We start from the raw sequence: 26,172 nt of genomic DNA on the forward strand, positions 1-26,172 counted from the left end.
TGGCAAGTGGATCTTGAGAACATGATAAAGAGAACCACAGAAAATCTACCTAAGCTTGTACCATTGTTTAGACTCACAAGGTAAAATAATTGTGGAGTTCTTGTGAAATCAATTGGTAAATATGATCTGGCCAGTCTTCTTCTGGTACTCCAGTAATTCTACAATAATAACAGAATATACTACCTTCACGGGGGCAAAAATAGGGATTAGTATATCTGGTCCACAACAAGTGCGACAATGTCTTGTTTTCTGAAGATACCAAAAAACTTTGTGGCCCATGGGTACAAAAGCAATTCACAGGGAAGGTGGAATACTGGTAAACATGGGTCAGACAAGAACCTATACACCCAACAAACCATGAGGAGCTGCCACTGGATGTATAATGTTGGCTCAACTGCCTCAACAAGGTGATTCACTATGGGGCTAGTTGGTTCAGATGGTTCAAATGGCTCTGAGCACTATGGGACTTAACATCTGAGGTCATCAGTCCCCTAGAACTTAGAACTACTTAAACCTAACTAACCTAAGGACACCACAACATCCATGCCCGAGGCAGGATTCGAACCTGCGACCGTAGCAGTCACGTGGTTCCAAGCTGGAGCACCTAGAACCGCACAACCACCGTGGCCGGCTCAGGGCTAGTACTGTGGGTTTCTGTGACTAGCCCAATCCACTCATAGTGAGTGATGTTGATGGCCCTTCAACACATAAGCTTGTTGACTGAAACATCTGGCACTCACACCTCAGAAAAAACCATATAAAAACCTTGCACAGCAGGCAAAGTCAAAACATTGGAAATTCCAGACTAGAATAACAACAATACTATGGAAAGCATAGATTATGGTAAAATGGAAATGAGCGTTTGGCATCATTGGCCGGGAGGCCCCTCATGGGACAGGTCTGTCCACCTTGGTGCAGGTCTTATTACATTCGACGCTACATTAGACAGCCTGTGCGCTGGATGGTGATGAAATGATGATTAAGATAATACAACACCCAGTCCATGAGCAGAGAAAAATCCCCAACCCAGCTGGGAATTGAACCCGGGCCCGTAGGATGGCACTCCGTCATGCAGACCACTCAGCTATCGGGGTGGACATAGATATGGTGAGTAGCAATCTATCCGCTTCCATAATATTGTCCTCCACAGCTGGAACAGATATAGTCTGGCCTACCCTTATGTCCTATAACTAAGGTATTTTTTGACAATGAGTGCTTTTTCATCCAGTTTTATCAAAAGGAAAACTCACTTGTGAAAATTATAAAATTATGACAGATTGGAATGGCAAGTACTTACTTTCAGGAGACAGGCTTTTAGTGCTGCTGAAAGATTCATATAAAAATAGAGAAGTTGTCCTAGCTTTTACAACTGTTAGCTTCATCCTCAGGGAGGAAATAGGGTTACAGATGCAAGGCAGGTTTCTAAGACATCAGTTTGAGAGTAACCCATATGTTGTGGGGATGATGGGAAGCAGCTGGCAGAGAAAGAGTAGGAGGTCAAGGAGAGTACACAAGAGTGACAGAAGAATAAAATGAGAAGTAAAGGTGGATTAAGAGAAAGAGAAGAGAGCATTGAAATTAGGAACTAGGGGAAACTAGAGGAGGATGTGAGGGAAAACCAGAGAGGGAGAGATGGGGACGGGAGACAGAGAAGAAAGAGGGAGGGAAAGGTAAAGGTAAAAAAGTAAGAAGTAATTAGAGAAAATTTTAAGAAAGGGACATTGTGTTGTTAACAGAGGTTAAGTAAAGGATGGTAACAGTGGGCATGGGTATGTTGGTCAGCAATTTGCAGTTCACAGAAACTATTATATCCAAGATATTAGAATATCCAAGACACTAGTATATCCAAGATGGAATCTGAATGAGACACACAACTACTTTCCTCCATAAAAGTACTTCTCTATTTAAGAATAAATAGTGGTAAATTTAAATTTGTTTTGTTTTCTATGTTTGCTGTAATGTCTGCTTCAATTGCGCTTTTTCTGAAAAACAACTTGTGTGACTTGAAGTACTGGCTGTGTTGAAGTATGCCAGAATCTTGCATGACATGAACATTGAAAACCATATTTAAGTTTTCTTAATAGTATACATTTCATTAGATCAAGGCAGCTAATAGCTTCAGTAGATCTATTCTTACCCTAAAAGTGTAATTAGATGTTTCTAAATTGTATTTCTTAACCCATTTTATATCCTCTACTAATTAAATAAACACAATATAGGGCTAAATTTTCAGAGTTACAAAGCATTTAAAAACCTAACCAAACAGTTTTGGTAAAGCAAATTCTCTAAAAACAAAGAAACTACTAACTCATTCTATTTCCATTACTGGTATATCTCTAAATCAGCAAAAAGAAAGACAACAGCACAAAAAACTTTTAGTGTGTCAGTTTTGCTTGTATTTGAAACTTAACACATGCAACAGTGGGACCATGGAATCATTCCATTCAACATTAATCACTGCATGTAATAAGACACTTATCCCACTGGGAGACAAGACAATCAATTTCTGTTTTGTAGAATGCATTCAGCCACTGACGAATCAACAACCTCACTTCCTCATCTGACTGAAACCGATGTCCACACATGTCTTCAGCTTGCTAAAGAAAGATCTGGGCTGTAGAGTAGCCTTTGCCCAATTGTTAGCGTGAGCATGGGCATTGTTGTGTAACTGGATGATTCCATCTGACAGCATTCCAAAAGCCCAAGCGCAAACAGCAAAACCAACAGTGGAAACATCTCACATCTCCCACACCAAAGAGTGTTGTGACTCGCCGATCATTCAAAGTGCCGCCACGCAGTTATGCGTGTCCTCTACATGTGGCACTGTCTCCCAGCCATGCAGCAGCCGTGCCACCTAAACGGCCAGCCAGCCAGTGGCCACTAGACTTGGAATCAGTGCTCATTTGAATGTTACCGTGTTCACATGTCTTGCTTTGTCAACTTGCTCAGTGGCTTACATGTGTTGTGTCATTTTGAAATATATGTGTTCAACTTGATGTTATAACAAATGGTGACAAGGTAGTGGATTTTTCCTTTTCATCATTGACTCATAGGTTTCCATGGCTACTTTAGAGCAACTATTGCCAGGTCTCATTGAACAGCAAACGTTTCTCACATCAGTGATTCACGATTTCGGCGCGGCATCCAATGTGGGCTGTTTCTCGTCGTTGTCTCTATCTCCTTGTCCTCCTTACGACGAGATGGTGGAAGACTGGTCTGATTATGAAAAACGTCTTCGACATCACTTCTTGGCATTTCATGTCATGGATGAACAAACATGTAAGTCTCTGTTCCTTTCATGGATTTCACCTCAAATGTATCGATTGTTGTCACAATTGGCTCCTTTGAAAGATCCTGTGTCTTTGTCCTTTGCTGAAATGTATATATTGTGTGAAATGTATATTTTCGTAAGCAAATGCATGTGGTAGCCTCTCGTGTTGCCTTTTATTGTTGTCAAAAACAACCGAATCAATCCTATCGCGCTTGGGCTGCTGAGCTTCATGGCCTCAGTCGAAAGTGTCAATTTGTTACTGATGTTCACAAAGAATCCTACACAGATTCCATGGTACGGGATGCTATTACCCGGTCGGCACCCGACAAAGAAGTGAGCCAATGTGCCCTTCAGTTGGCAAATCCGACTCTAGATGAAATCCTCTCCATTGCGCAGTCTTTTGAAATTTCTCACACCACTGGAGAGCAAATAGTGGTGTGGGGTGACGTCGGGGGGACATACAACCTCTGTGCGCTGTTGACGATGCGTGCGGCATGTCCCTGCCAGCTGACGTGGACGCAGTATGCTCCCAGGTGCAGCCTCGGCCTAATCGTAAACAACCCTCTCAGAAACTGCAGCAAAACGCCCAGCAATTTCCACACCAGGGAAATTTCCAAAGTATTTAAAGCAGTCAAGAGTTATACCTCTCCTAATTAAAAGTAATGGAGAAGACATAGAAAATTACTGGCTGATTTACCTGCTATCACTATTTTCAAAAATAACAGAATCACTTATGAGTTACTTCAATAAATACAAACCTTTTAAGTGATTCACAGTTTGGTTTCAAAGGTGCAGAAATACTGAATCAGTCGTAGAATTCACAAAAGTGTTACTTTATGATCTTGAGAAAGACAAATGTATCACAGGCATATTTTTATATCTTCCTGAGGCTTTTGATACTGTTGTCCATGACATTCTATTAGAAAAGCTGATATAATGCTGCTGCCAGGCTTTTAGCTAAAATAATAAGAAATAGTGAGAAAGCTACCATGAAGCATTGCATTAACAGCCACAGACCTGTAGCTGCAAGTGTGGTGGCCTGTGGATCACAATAATACACACACAAGGGGATTGAAAGATGAGGCTAGTCATGCTCACCAGAAACCTGCACCACACAGCAGTAATGATTGTAGCAGGTGGGGTGATGTCACCACACTAGGGCAAGTCTCTTGTTATGGGCGTTGTGACTAGGGGCACAGATTTAGCAAAACAAATGCTTCTTGGAGTGATATAAATATGTCTAGAGTTTGAGGCAGAGGCCATTCCCTCATCATCAGAGTCCAGCAGAACCACCATGATGCCAAGAGTCATGCCAAGCAGCATGATGGCTGGGCATGGCTAGCAGTAGTATGGGTTCAAGACCAGGCTGTGCCTGCTGCCACCAGTGTTAAGTTCGTCAGGGGACGTGATGCCATAGCCCTATCAATGTGCTATCCATGCCTGCTGCCACCAGTACTGAGTTCCTTGTGGGAATTAGTACCTTAGCACCAGCCACCCTCTGACTCCTGCCAGAGGGCAGCAAGTCGAAGCCCACCCACTTCCATCTCTGTGTGCTACAGCGCTAAATGCAAGCAGAGCCAAGGGCCCACCAAGGCTCTGTGCTGCTGAGGGAAGTAGAACATTGCTGACATCACAGCTGTGGTCTCCAGGGGCCACTGGCCTGCAACCAGACTTCTTTCAGCATCACAGGCTGCCTATATGGCATCCTGGGTAGAAGCCACCATCGATACATTAGCACTGGGTGAGAAAAACAGAATGAGGTGTATTTGCCTCACTGAGTTGTGACACATCATGCGTAGAAATTAAAGAAATGCATTCTTTGCTGTCAACAGTGTTTCCATTGGGCCTGATGGCCTGTCACAACTAGTCACTCATGCGCCCCACCCCCTGAGTGCAACACCATTCTACAGAGTGATGTCAGGGGAGCAGATTTCGCCAGAATCAACAGCAAACAATCCTTCTCCCACAGCACAATGTCCAAGTGATAGCGAGCATTATCATTGTTTATGGTGAGTGAGACATTGTTGCTCTTATGTGGTGCCAGCCATGTGGTCAAAATTTATGGGGCACGATTATACAAGGGTTACCTTTGCAAAACCTGAGGTACCAGTGGATATGTCGCAACTCAGTGGTAATGCTAGACATGAATGGTTGGTGCCTATATGTTGTACTCAGCACAATTTACCTTGGCATCCTGCCCCTTGTGCTGAATCTGTAGCAGTGATTTGTTTGACATATAATCATTTTAGGCCCACAGCTAGACAATGTGGAGAGTCCAGGTGGCTCATCATAAGGCATAAGAAGTAGGTTGATAATACAAGCAGCTGCAGAGTGTTCTATCTATGTTACTTTGAGCTACTGTTTTTGTGTTTTTTTTAAATTTATTATTTCTGAGTCATAAAAATGAGTAGTGATGAGACAGTGGTGAAATATGACACAGTGGGTGTCACCAAAGATGAGGCTATAGAGTCATTAGTGAATCAGTTAGCTCAATTAAGGGCAGCTGAATGTAGTAGTGAAAGATGAGGAGATAGAATTGTTGAAGTCACAGACTTCAGGAGTGGATCTGGCTGTTGTCAACCTTGTTTCTCCCTTTTCTGGTATGTTGTCTGAGGATGTGTTATTGTTTGATGAGCATCTCAAGTTGACAGGTGATAGGAGTTGGTCAGATAAACAGTTATTGCAGATTGCTAGGGTGTGTTTAATGGGAGAGCTGAAGTTGTTCATATGGTGCACAGAAGTGTTACACAATGCAGAAACCTTTGACCAGTTGAGACAGGGATTGGAGCAGAGATATAGGAAACAAAACAGTGCACAGGGTGTCTAAAAGGCTTAACGACATAGCAGAGGACCTTGCACATAGAATTAGTAAGTTGTATGTTCCCACTTAATCATAGCTAACATTTGGTTCAAGAATCATGAATGAAGGTTGTATACATGGAGGAGGCCTGGAGACACTGGAAGGTTTCAGATAAATTATATAATGGTAAAACAGAGATTTAGGAACCAGGTTTAAAAATTTTAAGACATTTACAGGGGCAGATGTAAAGTCTGACCACAATCTATTGGTTATGAACTGTAGATTAAAACTGAAGAAATTGTAAAAAGGTGGGAATTTAAGGAGATGGGACCTGGATAAACTGAAAGAACCATAGGTTGTAGAGAGTTTCAAAGAGAACATTAGGGAATGATTGACAAGAATGGGGGAAAGAAATACAGTAGAAGAAGAATGGGTAGCTTTGAGAGATGAAATAGTGAAGGCAGCAGAGGATCAAGTAGGTAAAAAGATGAGGGCTAGTAAAAATCCTTGGGTAACAGAAATATTGAATTTAATTGATGAAAGGAGAAAATATAAAAATGCAGTAAATGAAACAGGGAAAAAGGAATACAAGCGTTTCAAAAATGAGATCGACAGGGAGTGCAAAATGGCTAAGCAGGGATGGCTAGAGGACAAATGTAAGGATGTAGAGGCATGTATCACTTGGGGTAAGATAGGTTACTGCCTACAGGAAAATTAAAGAGACCTTTGGAGGAAAGAGAACCATTTGTATGAATATCAAGAGCTCAGATAGAAACCCAGTTCTAAGCAAAGAAGGGAAAGCACAAAGGTGGAAGGAGTATATAGAGGGTCTATAGAAGGACAATGTACTTGAGGACAATATTATGGAAATGGAAGAGGACATAGATGAAGATGAAATGGGAGATACAATACCGTGTGAAGAGTTTGACAGAGCACTGAAAGATCTAAGTTGAAACAGGGCCCCGGGAGTAAACAATATTCCATTAGAACTACTGATAGCCTTAGGAGAGCCAGCCCTGACAAAACGCTACCATCTGGTGAGCAAGATGTATCTGGTAGGCTAAATACCCTCAGACTTCAAGAAGAATATAATAATTCCAATCCCAAAGAAAGCAGGTGTTGACAGATGTGAAAATTACAGAACTATCAGTTTAATAAGTAACAGCTGCAAAATACTAACACGAATTCTTTCCAGACGAATGGGAAAACTGGTAGAAGCTGACCTCGGAGAAGATCAGTTTGGATTCCATAGAAATGTTGGAACACGTGAGGCAACACTGACTTTATGACTAACATTAGAAGATAGATTAAGGAAAGGCAAACCTACATTTCTAGCATTTGTAGACTTAGAGAAAGCTTTTGACAATGTTGACTGGAATACTCTCTTCCAAATTCTGAAGGTGGCAGGGGTCAAATACAGGGAGCAAAAGGCTAGTTATAATATGTACAGAAACCACATGGCTTTTATAAGAGTTGAGGGGCATGAAAGGGAAGCAGAGGTTGGGAAGGGAGTGAGACAGGGTTGTAGCCTATCCCCAATGTTACTCAATCTGTATATTGAGCAAGCAGTAAAGGAAACAAAAGAAAAATTTGAAGTAGGAATCAAAATCCATGGAGAAGAAATAAAAACTTTGAGGATTGCCAATGACATCATAACTCTGTCAGAGACAGCAAAGGAGCAGTTGAATGGAATGGACAGTGTCTTGAAGGGAGGATATAAGATAAACATCAACAAAAGCAATACAAGGATAATGGAATGTGGTCAAATTAAGCTGGGTGATTCTGAGGGAATTGGATTAGGAAATGAGACACTCACAGTAGTAGATGAGTTTTGATATTTGGGGAGCAAAATAACTGATGATGGTTGAAGTAGAGAGGATATAAAATGTAGACTGGTTATGGCATGGAAAGCGTTTCTGAAGAAGAGAAATTTGTTATCATTGAGTATAGATTTACATGTCAGGAAGTCTTTTCTGAAAGTATTTGTATGGAGAGTAGCCATGAATGGAAGTGAAACATGGACAACAAGTAGTTTAGACAAGAAGAAAATAGAAGCTTTCAAAATGTGGTGCTACAGAAGAATGCTGGAGATTAGAAGGGTAGATCACATAACTGATGAGGAGGTACTGAATAGAATTGGTGAGGAGAGAAATTTGTGGCACAGCTTGACTAGAAGAAGGGTTTGGTTTGTAGGACATGTTCTGAGGCATCAAGGGATCACCAGTTTAGTATTGGAGGGCAGTGTGGAGGCTAAAAATCATAGAGGGAGACCAAGAGATGAATACACTAAGCAGATTCAGAAGGTTGTAGGTTGCAGTAGGTACTGGGAGATGAAGCGGCTTGCACAGGATAGAGTAGCATGCAGAGCTGCATCAAACCAGTCTCTGGACTGAAGACCACAATAAAAACAACATCATGTTCACACTTATGAATTGTCTCAAGAGTGAGGAGGTGAACAAAATGGTATGACAGGAGGCTGAGCAGCTAGAGGTTTAGCACCAGAAATGTTGAGGAGTGTGTGCACTGGGATTCCCAAAGATCTCCATGCACGGGTTAGATTAGCATTGGAGTATGAAGAAATCAGAAGGTCAACAGGGGTAAGGGATCTGACACAATTGAGGGCTTATGCAGCATATGCAAAGACAATACTACCAGCCACAAAGGAGTGATTGGGATTGCATGGGTTACCAACAGTTCAATGAGTTTAGACTACCAACAATTCATTGAGTCAGAAGTAGGGGGTAGCGGAGGTCACTGATAGGGATATAGCAGTAATGGAAAAGGTGGTTTGTACAGTAGGAAATGTACATTAAACTTAGAGCTGCCTACAGGAGTTCCCAGTGAAAATAATTTCAGTGAAAACAAATGGAGAAGCAGAATACGCCATAATTGGTACAATAAATGGTAGGGAGTATAAAGAGTTGTTGGACACAGGAGTGCATGTGTTACCAGTCTCAAGAGGGTTAGTAGGTAGGAGGCATTCGAACCCAACATGTTACAAGTTGTGTATGAGCACTGGGATCAGTAATAATGAATTTCTCATTTCAGATAATCTAATTTAGGCAATGTATGGAAGTGGTGCTTCATGTAAGCAAGGACTACAGCATGATCCTAGCATTAGGCTTTTTGCATCAACATCATGCCACAATCGACTTTTGATTATGTGTAGTGGAGTTTAGCGGGATAACATTCCAGCTGGGGGAAGCTGTTGTCAATGTTAATCTGTCATGAGGAGCATCTAATGCACAACACAATCCAGTTAAACTGTGAGCAATGATATTAAGGTTTAATTCACATGACTGTCTGTCAAATAGCATGGAAAGTCACTATGGGTGAATGTGGAGCCTGACATACCAGTTAATATATTATGAGTAGTGGAACTGCTGGGAGATGGTGAAGTGTTACATACTGTGTGTTGTTTGGTGAAACATAGTATTATATGCATAGAAGAGAGGATTGGAGGCAAGGCAGTACCTGTCAATGTAGACAATTTTTCATGCTTAAGAAGTTAAGTCACTGAAAGGAATATTGTTGGTCACAATAGAGACTCCAGACGTGAAAGATTGCCAAAAAGGAGATCTAAGCTGTAGGAGGGCACAGGATGCTGCTAGCATTGCATTTCATGAAGTAGCTCATGGGTGGGGTGGGGGGTTGCAGGAATTGTAATCATGGTGAAGAAGACTATGGATGGCTTGAAAAAGTATCATTTTTGTTACAATTACTATGATTTGAACAGTATGACTATGACATATGCCTACCCAATTGCAAATAGTGCAGAAACAGTAGATAATGTAGGGTAATGCCAGTACTTAACAAATAACAGGAAGTGTGGATACCATCACTTAGAAGTTGCTCCACATGGTAGACTGAAAATGGGAGTTTCAACACCTTTGGGGCACTATCAATATAGAAGGATGTATTTTGGGTTAAAAAAAAACACACCAGCAACATTCCAAAGGTTACTGGATGGGGTGGTTAAAGTATTAAAGCCATGCCAGTGTCTGGTGTATCTCAGTGACATAATAGTCCTTACAAAGAAAATCCAGGAGCATAGGCAAAGACTGAAGGAAGTGTTCAAGAGGTTACAAGCAGCTTATTCAGTGCTCAAATACTGTAAAATATCATTTTGAGCTGAAAGAAGTCCATTATTTAGGCCATATCATTAATAAGGATGGTGTGAGGGCTGAGCCTAGATTAATACAAACAGTGCAGGATTTTATGGTACCAGGAAGAACCAAGGAGTTGCAATCTTTTCTGGCTCTCACAAATCATTATAGAAAGATTGTGAAGGGATTTGCAGGTATAGCAAAACCACTTTTCAGTAATTGAAAAAGTATATTAAGTTTGTGTGGTTGAAGAAAATGCCAAGAAGTGCTTGTCAAATTGAAAAAGAAGTTAATGTTCAGTCTGGTGTTAGTGTTTCTAGACTTTCAGAAGGAGTTCATATTATCACTTGATGTGTCAAACCATGATCTTAGGCATGTCTTAAGCCAGGACTGGGCAGAAAGGAGGCAGGAACAGTGAGTTCATGAGGGAAGCAAGGAGAAAGATACAGTGTGCGAATACAAAGTCACAGGAGAACAAGAAGACGAAGTGAAGCTGGTGAGAAAGTTACAGCAGTACAAAGTAGGGTAATGGGTGGTGTTATCAAGTCCATATACTTTGAAGGGGAAAACAAAGAAGTCTGTAACACAGTACCAGGGCCCATACCGTGTGATTGTGATCACTTCAACAGTAAATGTAAAGTTGCAGTTGTCAACAAGTATAACATTCGTGCATGATGGGCATATACAACTATTCAAGGTTGCACCAGAAGTGATTCCACAAGAGATGGGAATGAGAGTGAGGAAAGAGATAGAGAAGAAGAAATGAAGGAATAAACAACAGGAGGAGGAGGTCTAGATACCTTATGCTTGATATGTATTGAGGCCAAGGAATTAGTCAATATGTATTGTGTTTTTGTATTTTTAGGTATTTTTTTCTCTCTCATGTATAGTATGGGTTGTTAATGTTATTTTAGTTAAGATTGTATGTTTTGTTAGGGTAGGATTTATCTGTAGTGTACAGAGATGTGCTCTCAGAGATAGCAGCCTTCTGAGGGAGGGTAGGTGACAATGCTCCCTGCCCTCATATTTCCGTATGGAAAAGGGCCAGACAAGAAGAATGATAGTTTTGGCAGTACTATACCTCTTTGCTAGAGGCAGAGTGAGGGCACTGCAAGACCGTCACCTGGATGGTGGAGTTGTATTTTCCAGACAAAAAGGCAGTGTTATCCAGTCACAGATGGTCAAAGAGTTTAGTGTTTAATGTTTGGGAGTTATGGAATGAGGTAAAGAGACTTGAAAAGCTGTTTTCAGGGGTGCAACAATTAGTAAATAGTAACAGGCTGCTTAGAGATTTTGCCAAGAAACACAGGAAGCTACTCACAGCACATGTGTGATTAAAAGAACAGATGCAAGAGGTAATCAGAGTACTACCAGCAATCGGCACATCACATGAACGCAGTAGGGTAAAAGAGGGATGGACAGATGTGGGGGGGTAGAATTTTGAAGATCATATCAGGGACAGCAGATGCAAGTGATGGGAGCAAATTTAATGAAATTGCGGAAGCCATGAAGGGGTTAGCGGAGGCAAATAGACTAAAAATGTAGTGGCATTACATGCAGACCATGAGTCTGAAAGTGGTGTGTTGAACAACACATGCATATTTCGACAACTTACCAGGGAAGTTGTGGATTATGTCAGAACCTCACCTAGTGCTCTGAACTGAGATTTGGAAACTGTACAAGCACTGATCCAGCTACTGGTTGTGAGGATAATTCTGACAACATTATTGTAATCTCTATGTGTAGTATTTGGGATGCAACAGTAAAATTGACAAGCTTGCCAGAGGAAGGCCATCAGGCACTTCACTGATACTTGTGTCTGGTATTGCTGTTACCGGAGCAGTATTTGAGGGAGTTGAGGGTGGTACAAGGGGCATTATCATGAGAATTACAGATAGTAGCAAACTAGGTAGCCAGAAATTGTTATTCTACAACCATAGTGCAACAGTGGAAGCGACAATGTATAATGCATGTTTATACATAAAAATGAGGATACCGGAAGTGAGCAAGCATGAAAACGTTAAATGGTGCACACCCATCCAGTGAAAGTAGCAACTGTGGGAAAGTTTGTGCAATTGAAAGAATAGGGGGTGTTGCTAGTGTCAGAAGGTGGGGATCAAAACATGGTAATGACCAAAGGTGAGCACCAGCAGTGCCAGAGCAGGATGGTCACCCATGCCCATTGTGTAAAGTTGCAATGGGTGGAAGTGCATGTATCATGCAGTTGTTCAGAGGTGGAGCTGAAGGACCTCCCTGTCAGAAAGAGGTGATAGAATCAAAGTCATATTTTCAGAAAACAGGATTCATTGGATATATTCAGTATACGACAACATAGTAGTGTTATTAATTGCTGTGAGCAGGGAAAACACATGAGAACATGACATTTAAAGTTAGAAGGTATTGTATTGTTGATTAGTGGGACTAAATGTGGTGTTAAAGGATATATGTTTCATTTACCAGCTCTTACAATTGCATTTACTCTCATGGGTGTAACATAGCCACAGATGTACTAGCCAGACAAACCTCTGGAGTTGTCCAGACATAACCCTATCTTCCTTAACAATACTTTTAAAATCAGTGTGGACCATCACTGAGTCAGAGGATAGCTACAAAAGAGGGGCAAATCACAGAAGAAAAGTTGTTGCAGCATGTAAGGCAACATAGGTATGGTAGACGTCAAGTAACCATGACGTTGAGTATCCCAATTCTTAGTGACATAGTGATTTTGATTTTGCTTGGCTTAGCCTTTACATAGCTGAGACAATCAGTCTTTCAAAGACCTTATCCAATTCAAGTTCCTGTGCACCAAATTCCTCAAGCAAGGACTGGAGAATATATAGTTAGGTTCAGGATTAATATGGCAACTATGTTGTAAATAGGAATAACTGGTCTAATAATAATTGTATTTATCTATAGATTAAGGGGGAAGTAATTTTAGCAGGAAACATGAGTGAAATAAGATCGAATGGGCCAGGTCTTCTTTGTGGAGGAGATCAGTGTAATACTGATACACAGCTTTCAGCTAAAATAATGAGAAGTATTGAGAAGGCCACTATGGAGCATTATATTAACAGTCACAGGCCTGTAACCACAAGTGTGATGATATGTGGGTCAGAATAACATACAAGTAAGGTGATTGTGAAACAAGGCTAGCTGCACTCATCAGAAAATTGCACCACACAGCTGTAATCACTGTAGCAGGTGGGTCAATGTCACCATACAAGTGCAAGTCCCTTGTTTCCCTTTTTATAGGCAAAGTGACTAGAGGCCAGGTTTTAGCAAAACAAATGCACCTTGGAGCAATATGAATACATCTAGATTTTGAAGCAGAAGACATTGTCTCATCACTGGAGTCCAGCAGCACTAGCACTATGCTAAGGCTCTTGCCAGGCTGCGAGGCAACTGAGTATTCCTGGCAGCAGCCGTGGGTTTGAGACCAGGCTGTGCCTGCTGCCATTGGCACTAATGTTCCTCTTGGAACTTGGTACAATAGCCCTGCCGACCTGCCCTCTGTGCCCACTGCTGCCATCACTGAGCTCCTGTCCACTTCCTACCAGAGGGCAGTGTGTCAAAGGTCATGCACGTTGTCTCCCTGTGCCGCTGCGGTAAACCTGCATGCAGAGCTGAGGGGCCCCCAGGGCGCTGTGCTGTGGATGGAAGTGTGACATCATTTATGTCACAGCCTCTAGAAGCTGCCAGCTTGCCGTGGTCTTATGTCAGAATTTCAGGGTGCCTACACAGCATTCAGAGCAAAAGGAACCACTCATGTCAGCATCAGCCAGGGGCAACAGAGTGAGGCATATTTGCCTTACTGAGACATGATATGCCATGTACTGGAATTAAATATATTCATTTTTTACTGTCAACAGTGTTTCCATTGGGCCTACTGGTCTATCACACCACTTACTCACCCCTGAGTGCAACAGCATTACTAAGAGGGATACCTAATGACTGGCTCCAATCATGCCTAGCAGGTAGCATATAAAGAGTAGAGGTAGCATATACTCCATGTAAGTTCAAAGTTTTAGTAAAAGAGCCAAAATGTTTTATTATAGTTGTACCTTGGGGTATCATTTTAACCCAGTACTGTCCTTGAAATACATCAATGACTTCACCTCTAGTGTTGGTCCTTCTCTTTGCTGATGACAGCAATATCACTGAGAAAATTTGAACACACTTTTCAAACTATGGGAAAATACAATATGAATAATAAGCAAGAATGGTAGATAACCTCATTGTAAAGATATGTTCAAAACACTGGGGATTTTTAGTACACCATCTAAGCACATTTGCCCATCAGTTGTAAATGTAAACCATAACATTGATAATTACTGCAGAAACAGCTCTGTTCATGACTATCGAACAAAATCTAGACTGAATTTACATTAACCAAGAAAGAGTAAACATAAATCTCAAAACAGCATTTCCTACCACAGAATAAAACTGTACAATAAATTACCAAAGGAGATTAAAGAAATTGCTAAAACAAACTTAATTAAGAAGTACATGTTATGGCAAACATTCTGAACACTACAGAATTACTTAGATAGCACAGAGTAGGTATTTAGCCAAAAAGTAACATAAATAATCATGATAATAAAGTATCGAACGATCCATGTTAACACCTTAACACTATATTTTCCCCTTCTTTGTTTCCTTTCACACCCAAAGCTAGGCAGTATATGATAATAATGCAGGGTTGCCACAGGTTCTGGAAATCAAAGGGAAAGCAGGGAATATCAGGGAATTTAAGACACATGAGGGAAATCAGGGAAATATTGAGGAAATTTGAAAAACACTGGAAAAATCTAATTTTTTGCCTCAGTAGATAAAATTGTTTGTTTACTGAGATTTCAAACATTGTTGCTGGTTGGGTGCAGCTGAGTACGTGCATTGATTCCCTAATTCCTCATTCCTACTGCTTCTCCCATTGGTACCACTCCCCTCAGCCTGCAGTCAGTGCTGCCACCACTTTTTGCCACTGGCTAGCAGCTCCCGACAAGAAGCTGGGAGGCATGAGGAGTGGTTTGTTTGGATCTAATTCTCAGAGACTGTAGACACAGTGGTCAGAGGCAGTGGTCATTTGTGCAAGAGTAGTATCTGAGTGATAGTCTGAATGTATGTGTACTCTCATTTTATGACAAAAGCTATGGCTGATAATTTAGTTGTGAGTGTGACTGTCTTTTCTACATGCCTTTCTGTGGCTCAACAACCATCTTTACAGTGAGTTGCTACCTATCCTCATAATTTTTGATTCTCAGAGTGTTTGAATGAGTTTATCAGTTGCATGAACTGATCACCATGGTCTCATTTTATCAACATGATGTCTGTGGCTCATGAATAGCTGGCCATATGAGTGGATTTCCTCAATGGGCAAAAGCCGAAGGCCGTTTCTGTGGGTATCTGTAATGGGTTGGCCTGCTGATATGAAGCCATTCGGTTCCCACTAACGTGCAGGCCCTGCCCATTGGATATAGTCTCACCGATCTATCCCAGCCTGGGTCTGTTTGTGTATGGCACAATGCAGTGGATTTTCATGGTTTATCCATGGGCCCACTACTGCGGTGCTCCTCAGCAAGCCAGAGACCATGAGCTATGGGTTTCAGGAATTGTGACTGTCTCACTACGAGAATGTTGCACAGTATGGTGCATTTATATACATTTAATTTGTTTTAGTACATTTTGGCACTTCAAAAGCAGTTTATGTCTTAGAAAGTATGGACAATAAGAAGAAGAATATTGTGTCAGTCACTGATGGTTTGTATGCTCTGTACTCAGAGATTTTTCAAAAGGAAAATCACACAATATGTGTAAAATAATAACTGACCATAATGAACATAGCAGAATCAACATTTTATTGGTGGCCACCTACAGACAGTGTTGGCTTACACAATTCTTCCTGACTTATACATTTCTTTCAAGAGGTATATATTTTTTCTGAGGTTATTTCTCTAATCAGTGAAGGTATTTTAAATCCATCTTGTGACTCCAAGGAAATGCATATTTTTGTCACCAAATATATTTCATTTTATTGAAATATAATAACATCAGTGGTCTTAATGAAACACATATACCATTCAGCTTGCATTGTCCATTTAAAAACAGCTCATTACAAAAGATGGTGATATTAGCACTTAAGATTTTTGATTTTTGCTCACATAAGGAAATGTCATCTGCTTTCTTTTTCTATCATCTTTCACAAGGGAACCTCCTCATCACACCCCCCTCAGCTTTAGTTATAAGTTGGCACAGTGATTAGGCCTTGAAAAACTGAACACACATCAATCAAGAAAACAGGAAGAAGTTGTGTGGAACTATGAAAAAAATAAGCAAAATATACAAACTGAGTAGTCCCTGTGCACGATAGGCAACATCAAGGATAGTGTGAGCTCAGGAGCTCCATGGTCCTGTGGTTAGCATGAGCAGCTGCGAAACGAGAGGTCCTTGGTTCAAGTCTTCTCTCGAGTGAAAAGTTTACTTTTTTATTTTCAGACAATTATTATATGCCCGTCTGTCCACTATATTTGCTGGATTCATATTGCCCATGGAATTCATCTCACGTATTTAATGCAGTCTCGTCCAAAGTAGCAAACAGTCAACTGCAAGCCAGGGAGCCTCGTTAGCAGGAATACTCTCTCTTCCGTGCACTGTAGTTGACTGACGTCATGCGTTTTGATGTTTGTTTAGGTGTAGTGTCCCCATACTATGGTGCAGTTACCTCACATTGGACTGATGGACAGACAGATAATAATTGTCTGAAAATAAAAAATTAAACTTTTCACTCGTGAGAAGACTTGAACCAAGGACCTCTCATTCCACAGCGGCTCATGCTAACCACAGGACCACAGCACTCCTGAGCACAGACTCTCCTTGATGTTGCCTATCTTGCGCATGGGCTACTCAGTTTGTATATTTTGCTTATTTTTTTCATAGTTCCACACAACTTCTTCCTGTTTTCTCGATTGATCTGTGTTCAGTTTTTCAAGGCCTATCCACTGTGCCAACTTATAACTAAATCTGAGGGGGGTCCAATGGGGAGGTTCCCTTGTTAGTAACTGACTTCTGACTTTCAGCCCACAATCTTCTTTAGCAAAAATTGAGGAATCATTTGTTCCACTATAGTTTTTGGCAAATAACTTGTGATTCCATATTAGCTTCACTTCCCCAGTCAAATTCAAAACATAATTTTATTTTTACATCATAGCAGGATTCAAAACTTGTGATTTGGTTTCTTGAATGTTTCTTATATTCTGTAATTTATTGTAATCCTCCTCTGCAATTGCAATAAATATTTTTAACAGCCATGAGCAGAGTGACTACTTTCACTGTATCATACAACTTGCAAACCTGGTGGAATAATTTTGTCGTGGCTGGCTTTCCCAATGATCTCACTAATTCTCTGGGGAATGTCATCTACTCCAGTGGTCTTTCACTGCTCTGACATATTCTTCATGCAGTATCAAATACCCCACTCATCTTCACCCACTTCCTCAACTCTTTCCGTAATACTGTCCTCAAGTTTGGTTCCCTTTCAAACATGCTTTATATATTCCTTCTACCTTTCAGCTATCCCTTCTTTACCTAGTACTGGCTTTCCATGCTTTCCAACAGAGCTCCTGATATTCATACAGCTGTTTCTCTTTTCTCTGAAGGTCTGTTTAATTTTCCCATGTGTGTCATCTATGTTTCCCCTAAATATGCATGCTTCTACAACCTTGCATTTGTCCTCTAGCCATTCCTGCTTACCCATTTTGCACTTTCTGTCAATCTCATTTTTTAGACACCTATACAAGTATTCTTTTTCATCTATTTCATTTGTTGCATTTTTATATTTTTCCTTTTGCCAATTAAATTCAGTACCTCCTATTTTAACTAGATATTTCTGTTAAGTATGTTTTTTAGTCTATGTGATCCTGTGTTGCCTGTTCCATTTCATCTCTCATTTGTCTTCTATTTTGTTCCTGTCCCCCATTTCAATCAAATGTTGCCTAATGCTCCCTCTGGTTCCTTCAATTTATTAAGGTCTCATCTCCTTTATTTCCCATCTTCCTCCAATTTTGCAGCTTTATTGTTGTCAGAGCCAACATATGCACTTGGAAATGTTTTATACTTTAAAATCTGGTTTTGAAATCACTGTATTGCCATTAGGTAAGCAATTTGAAATCTTCCAGTGTCACTGTATCTCTTCCACATATACGGTCTTCTTTTATGATCCTTAAATCAAGTGTTAGTGATGATTAAATTATGCTATATACAAAATTATACCAGTTGACTTCTTCTTTCATTCCTTTACCCAGTCCATGTTCTACCACCAGTTTTCCTTCTCTCCTTTTTCTTGCTACTGAATTCCAGTCACCTATCACAATTAAATTTTCATCTTCCTTAACTATCTGAATAATTTCCTTTATTTTATCATATATTCTTTCACTCTCTTAATTATTTGTGGACCTAGTTTGCAATAAATTGTACTAATGTGGTGGCTGTTGGCTTCATGTCCATCTTGGATATTATGATGCATTCACTAGTTTGTAGTAGCTTGTATGGATTCCTGTTTTCTTATTCATTATTAGACCTACTCCCATATTACCTCTGTTTGATTTTGCATTGATAAATGTATAAAGACCAGACCACAAGTCCTATTTTTCTTGCCACTGAACTTCACTAATTCCCATTATATCTAACCTCAATGTATCCATTTCCTTTACTAAATTATCTAATCTGCCTACCTAGTTAAGGGATCTAACATTCCACACTCCAACCCATGGAATGCCATTTTTTCCTGATGCTTGACAATGCCATGCATAATTAATCTATATTTCAGAGGCAGCTATATCTCTAATAATTCCTACCATCTGTTAGGCATTGGTTTAAAGATTATGCAAAGGCAAATCTTTTTGCAAATAACATTTAAGTATATATTTTACTGTATACTGAAATTCTTACATTACACTGAAATAAAAAATCATATCATCTTCATTATCAACAACTACAGTTATGAAACTTACTGGCAGATTAAAACTGTGTACCAGACTGAGACTCGAACTCAGGACCTTTGTCTTTCACGGGCAAGTGCTCTACCATCTGAGCTACCCAGGCACAATTCACGCCCCATCCTCACAGCCATACTTTTGCCAGTACCCCATCTCCTACCTTTCAAACTTTACAGAAGCTCTCCTGTGAAACATCCCCCAGGCTGTGGTTAATCCAGGTCTCCACAATATCCTTTCTTTCAAGAGTGCTAGTTCTGCAAGGTTTGCAGAACAGCTTCTGTAAGGTTTGAAGGGGGGAGATGAGGTACTGGCAGAAGTAGGGCTGTGAGGATGGGGTGTGAGTCGTGCTTGGGTAGCTTAGATGGTAGAGCACTTGTTCACGAAAGGCAAAGGTCCTGAGTTTGAGTCTCGGTCTGGCACACAGTTTTAATCTGCCAGGAAGTTTTATATCAGCACATATTCCACTCCAGAGAGAAAATCTCATTCTGCTAACTAGAGTTATACATAGGTACTTGCTCCATTGATCAAATTCATGATAACTATTATGATATGGAATGTGTCAGTAGAACAAACATAGAACATTTATATAAAATCAAATAAAAAGTTTAAAAAAGTTATATGGCTGCGTGCTAGTCATTTACAAGTATTTTTAAAAACTGATTATTGCTGCTCAAGACTTCCTCAATGGTATAGAAGGAGTTGCTGAGGAGAAACCTCTGTAATCTCTATGGGGCAGTCAAATGAAAATGAGACAGACATAAAAAAGTAAGTAAACTGTTTATTATTTCAAAAGTAATCACCATATCTCTTAGTACATTTGTATGACTGTGAGACAAGCTAGTCATTGCCTTCACGGAAAAATGTTTGCGGTTGCCTATGGAACTTCTTCATCCAAAGCAAACTGACAGTCTTGAATGTCTTTCCTCAGGGCTCCAAAAATATGGAAATTGCATGGGGAGTGATTGGGAATGTATGGAGGATGTATTAGGATTTCCCAGCAAAACTTCTGCTACATTCTTGAAACAACCTTGGCAACATGATGTCCCACCCACTTCTACTGTTGATACTAAATTTTTTACGTGAATAAATGTTCTGTGAAGCAGTGGTTAATATTCACAACTGCTTAAAGAGATACCTGCAAGACATGTGTTAAGTACACACAGAATTGTAACTACTTTCCTTTGTACAGTGAATAGTTTTTGCCTAAGCATCAGTATGAGACTTTGCATCTATCTGAATGGGTCCTCTCAGCTCCATGCTTTATCACTTTGCAACAGACTTAATTCAGGGCTGGTCTTGGTGGCACAGAACCTCCAGAAAAACCAAATCCATGCACTCAGTAGCTGCTCTTATTTTATCCAGGTCACCATTAACACTGTATTTATTCATTTTTAGTCATGTTGTTTCCATCTCTCATGTCAATACCTGATCATCTTTGTTGAAATCCATACACATTTATCATAAGTTTTCTGTTACCTGGCTAACACTAATGCTTGGATTCATGAAACTTGTGGCTTGGTCCTCTGCACCTAATTTTTCCTGTACATGCTGTCCTATACTCCTCCCATGACTGCTACCTAGTAGCAGTTCCAGTGTCCTTGTAATCCTAAGCCATTTGATGGATTCTGTCATCCATAAATTTTTGGCAGTGGCTGATCGCCCACACAGCAGCGATCATACCCATACCTGGAGTGTTATATAAATTCAGAGGCAGGATGATGTATGACAAGTATGGAGCCTATATGGCTTGATAGGTTGAATGGCCATGTGACCCACTTGGATGATGTTGATGAAGAGAGCCGTGTATATCATGAAGGAAGCACAACATGAATCTTAAAGAAACTTATTTTGTATTCACTATACCTAACACACACACGCATTACAAAAATGTATCTATATGTGTTCCACATCTCCTCCTAAACTACTGGACCAATTTCAACCAAGCTTGATACAAATATCACTTACTGTTTGGAAAGAATTGCTGAAGAAGTGTAGCCCATGATGGGCAAATACCCTCACTTTATTCATCCAGTATTTGAGAATAAGAGCACTTAGTGACTTGCAAGAAACTTTACACAAAATTTTAAACCTTTAGAAAACTTTTTCTTGCTGATAACCCCCGCAAAATGATGAAAGGAAAAAAGTTTATCACTTACTAATGTTGCAGCAGGCATAACATTTTAATTCACTCATTTATTACTTCTTTACTACTAACTGTATTTGTGACACATTTCACAGACAGAATCCACATAAGCTGCTGAATGGACTTACAAAATTGTATCATTGTACAGAAAATAGTTCAGGAGAGATGACATCATAAACATGGAGATGCGTAAAACACTGTCACATCTTCCAAACTATTTTAATTTATTACTTCTTAACTACGAATTCTATGTGCAACAAATTTTGCAGATGCTATCCACATATACCACTAGGTGTGACATGGGCAAAAAACTCCTTCTAAACCCCTGGATTGATTTCTGCCAAACTTGGTATAATGTTTCTTACTATCTGCAAAGAAATACTGTGGTGTAAGAACCAGCAACCTCCTATTAGGGTAGGGGTGATAATGTGAAGAGAGAAGGGGGGAGAGGAGATCGATGAACAGAGAGGGGGAAGGAGTAGATAGACACATATAGGGAGGGGAGGAGGAAGTGGACAGAGAAAGGGAGAGGGAGAAATGGACAGAGAAAGGGAGAGTGAGAAATGGACAGAGAAAGGAAAGAGGAGGAGATGGACAGAGAGGGGGAGGAGAAGATGGGCATATGGAGAGTTTGAAGGAGATGGACAGGGAGAGGGGGAAGTGGAGAGGGACAGAGAGGAGGATCAGTAAATGAACAGAGGAAGGGAAGAGGAGGAGATGAACAGAGAGAAGAGGTGAGAGGACGTGGTCAGAGAGAGGAGCAGGAGAGCATATGGGCAGAGAGAAGGGGCAAGGAGCAAATGGACAGAAAGAGTGGAGAGGTGTAGATGGACAGAGAGAGGGGGGAGGAGAAGCTAAACATACAGAGGGGGAAGGAATAGATCTATTAATAGAAGATTGGAATAAATACATACGTCGGCAGTGTCAAATACTAAGCTAGTTATGCACATAAATACAAAGAAGCAGTTGTGAGTAATTGTATTAACTGTACAACCAAAGGATGATAAAATAGAAAAGGGACATGCTGTTGCAGAAATAAATTCACTTGAATGGAAATATACTGTATTGCATGAATGCAAATGAGATGCAGTTGTCATATATGTGCTTACAATTATATGTTTGTCGGGACCACAAGTATTTTATCAACTTACTGACTTTTTTGGCCACTGGCCATCTTCAAATGACATTAAATATATTGATGCAAAGTAACTTGTCAGTGTTGCCAGTAGAAATCGTAAGTGAAAACTGTTGGTGGTACAAATCATAAGTGTAAACTATTTGCACTTGCAAGTTGTACAACTCAAACTTTTAAGAGTGAAAATCACCAGAGATGTGCACTGTCTACATTGGAACACTGTAAGGCAGCTTAAAGCAGCTGTAGGTTTGTAAATTATAATTTCTCACTATAATTGAAAAATTATTGGCCCATCATCAGCATCATACTTTTTGCAATTCTAATTAAAATTTAAAAATTGAATTTTCTCTGATTATGGTATTGCTTGATGGTGAATTTGGTTATATTGTGCTGATTAGACAATCTGAAACAAATTTATATGAGGAGCAAATGGACAGAAAAAAAATTATTATGATAAAAAGTTTATTTCAAGTCATAAGCATAATAATGTGAATGAAAATTATTTTATGTTCAAACAGACTTCTGAAGATAGCTCGACGCATATACCTTGCCAATACAGCACTCAGCCATTTTATACTTAATGAATGGAAATTCTCTAATGAAAAAGCATTGGAGCTGGAAAAATATCTGTGTGGTTCAGATATTCAGACATTCTCTTATCACAAGGATGAAATAGATCACATGAAATTTTTTCGTAATGGCTTGGTTGGGGCCCGGAAGTATTTGTTGAAAAGAAGTGAGGATTCTCTTGAAAGTGAAAGAAGACACCTGAAAAGGTAAGTGGGACTTCATATTTATAACTTAGACCTCTTCTACACACATCAAAAGAGAAACAAAAGTAAGAATGAAAATGTGGTTAAAAATAATGCTATGTACACTACTGGCCATTAAAATTGCTACACGATGAAGATGACGTGCTACAGATGTCAAATTTAACCGACAGGAAGAAGATGCTGTGGTATGCAAATGATTAGCTTTTCAGAGCATTCACACAAGGTTGGCGCTGGTGGCGAAACCTACAATGTGCTGACATTAGGAAAGTTTCCAACTGATTTCTCATACACAAACAGCAGTTGACCAGCGTTGCCTGGTGAAACATTGCTGTGATTCCTCGTGTAAGGAGGAGGAATGTGTACCATCACATTCCCGGCTCGGATAAAGGTCAGATTGTAGCCTATCGTGATTGTGATTTATCGTATCATGTCATTGCTGCTCGCGTTGGTTGAGATTCAATGACTGTTAGCAGAATATGGAATCGGTGGTTCAGGAGGGTAATACGGAATGCCGTGCTGGATCCCAACAGCCTCATATCACAAGCAGTCAAAATGACAGGCATCTTATCCACATGGCTGTTACAGATCGTGCAGCCACATCTCGATCCCTGAGTCAACAGATGGGGACGTTTGTAAGACAACATCCATCTGCACGAACAGTTCAATGACGTTTGCAGCAGCTTGGGCTATCAGCTCGGAGAACATGGCTGCGGTTACCCTTGATGCTGCATCACAGACAGGAGCACCTGTGATGGTGTACTCAATGACGAACCTGGGTGCATGAATGGCAAAACGTCATTTTTTCGGATGAATTCAGGTTCTGTTTACAGCATCATGATGGTCGCATCCATGTTTGGTGACATCGCTGTGAATGCACATTGGAAGCATGTATTCATCATCTCTATACTGGCGTATCACCCAGCGTGATGGTGTGGGGTGCCATTGGTTACATGTCTCTGTCACCTCTTGTTTGCATTGACGTGGACGTTACATTTCAGATATATTACGAACCGTGGCTCTACCCTTCATTCGATCCCTGCAAAACCCTACATTTCAGCAGGACAATGCACAACCACAATTTGCAGGTCCTGTACGAGCCTTTCTGGATACAGAAAATGTTCAACTGCTGCCCTGGCCAGCACATTCTCCAAATCTCTCACCAATTGAAAACGTCTGGTCAGTGGCGGCCGAGCAACTGGCTCGTCACAATGCGCCAGTCACTACTCTTGATGAACTGTGGTATTGTGTTGAAGCTGCATAGGCAGCTGTACCTGAACACACCATCCAAGCTCTGTTTGACTTAATGCCCAGGCTTATCAAGGCCATTATTATGGCCAGAGGTGGTTGTTCTGGGTACTGATTTCTCAGGATCTATGCACCCAAAATGCATGAAAATGTAATCACATGTCAGTTCTAGTATAATACATTTTTCCTATGAATACTTGTTTATCATCTGCATTTCTTCTTGGTGTAGCAATTTTAATGGCCAGTAGTGTAGCAACAGCAGCACACTGGTACACACACTACAGGGTTAATCAATGAATTGTTTTCCATAATGAAGGAAAGTGTGAAGAAGAAAACATGTAGATAATTGTGCTGTTTGAGACTTTTCTGGCATAATAACTGCATCAATGATTTATGGGCATCATGTTGTATAATGTTTGAAAGCTCCACAATATTTAAACAAGAAGCTGCTCATCATCTTCAGATGCTGCAGGCTTCCATTCACTCCCTTGTTGGCCAGTCTTGTGTGGCAGTTGAAGCTGAATTTTTAATTTTCAAATTCAAGAAATCATCCACACAAGAGAATTGTGCAAACATACCATCATTTGACCATCAGACTGGCTTCTATATGGATGATACAGTAATAAGCATTGGCATAGAGAAACAACTGAAAGATGTGAATGTAAATAAATCATCAGGTCCCGAAGGAATCCCAATTCAGTTCCTACAATTATCATGAATCTCTCACCAAGCACAGAGTCCTAAGTAACTAGAAAAAGTGCATGTGGCTCCCTCAAAATTACAGACCAACATTCCTAATTCTGGTTTGCTGCTGAATCTTTGAACATATTTTCAGGTTGAATATATTAAACTTTCTTGAGATAGAGAAGCTTATGTCCATGAATCAGCATGTTTTTAGGAAGCATCACTCATGTGAAACCCAGCTTGCCCTTTTCTCACATGATATACTGACAACTATGGGTGAAAGGCAACAGGCAGATTCCATATTTCTAGATTTCCAGAAAGCATTTGATATGGTGCCCCATTGCAGACTGTTGACGAAGGTACAAAAACAGGGAATACATTCACAGATATGTGGGTGACTCAAAGACTTCTTAAGTAATAGAACCCAGTATGTTGTCCCCAATGGCGGATGTTCATCAGAGACAAGAGCATTGTCAGGAGTGCCCCAGGAAAGTGTGATACAACCACTGTTGTTCTCTATATAGATAAATGATTTGGTGGGCAGGATGGGCAGCAATCTGTCATTGTTTGCTGATGATACTGTGGTGTATGATAAGGTGTTGAAATTGAGTAGTTGTAGAAAGATACAAGATGACTTGAACAAAATTTCTAGTTGGGTTGATGAATGGCAGCTATCTGTAAAGGTGCACAAATATAAGTTAATGCAGATGAGTAGGAAGATCAAACCTGTAATATTCAGATACAGTATTACTAGTGCCCTGCATGACACAGTCAAGTCATTTAAATATCTGGGTGTAACATTGGAAAGCGATGTAAGATCGATGAGCATATTATAACTGTGGCCTTCCATTTATTGGGAGAATTTTAAAAAGAGTGGTTCACCTGTAAAGGAGACTGCATATAGGACACTGGTACAACCTATTCTTGAGTACTGCTTGAGTGTTTGGAATCTGTACCAGGTCAAATTGAAGGAAGGCATCAACTCAATTTGGGCTAAGGCTGTTAGATTTGTTAACAGTAGATTT

General features: G+C 40.3%; 1 protein-coding gene across 1 annotated transcript in view; it reads left to right on the forward strand.

Moving 5' to 3' along the window:
- Positions 1 to 26,172, forward strand: part of LOC124711812 (putative fatty acyl-CoA reductase CG5065) — a 156,147-nt gene that overhangs the window by 118,843 nt on the left and 11,132 nt on the right. The window contains exon 7 of the mRNA XM_047242036.1: positions 22,964 to 23,221. Within this exon, the coding sequence (XP_047097992.1) occupies positions 22,964 to 23,221 (258 nt within the window). The remainder of the gene's footprint in view (positions 1 to 22,963; positions 23,222 to 26,172) is intronic.

The sequence above is a fragment of the Schistocerca piceifrons genome, chromosome 8, assembly GCF_021461385.2.
Source record: "Schistocerca piceifrons isolate TAMUIC-IGC-003096 chromosome 8, iqSchPice1.1, whole genome shotgun sequence".
NCBI classification, from domain to species: domain Eukaryota; kingdom Metazoa; phylum Arthropoda; class Insecta; order Orthoptera; family Acrididae; genus Schistocerca; species Schistocerca piceifrons.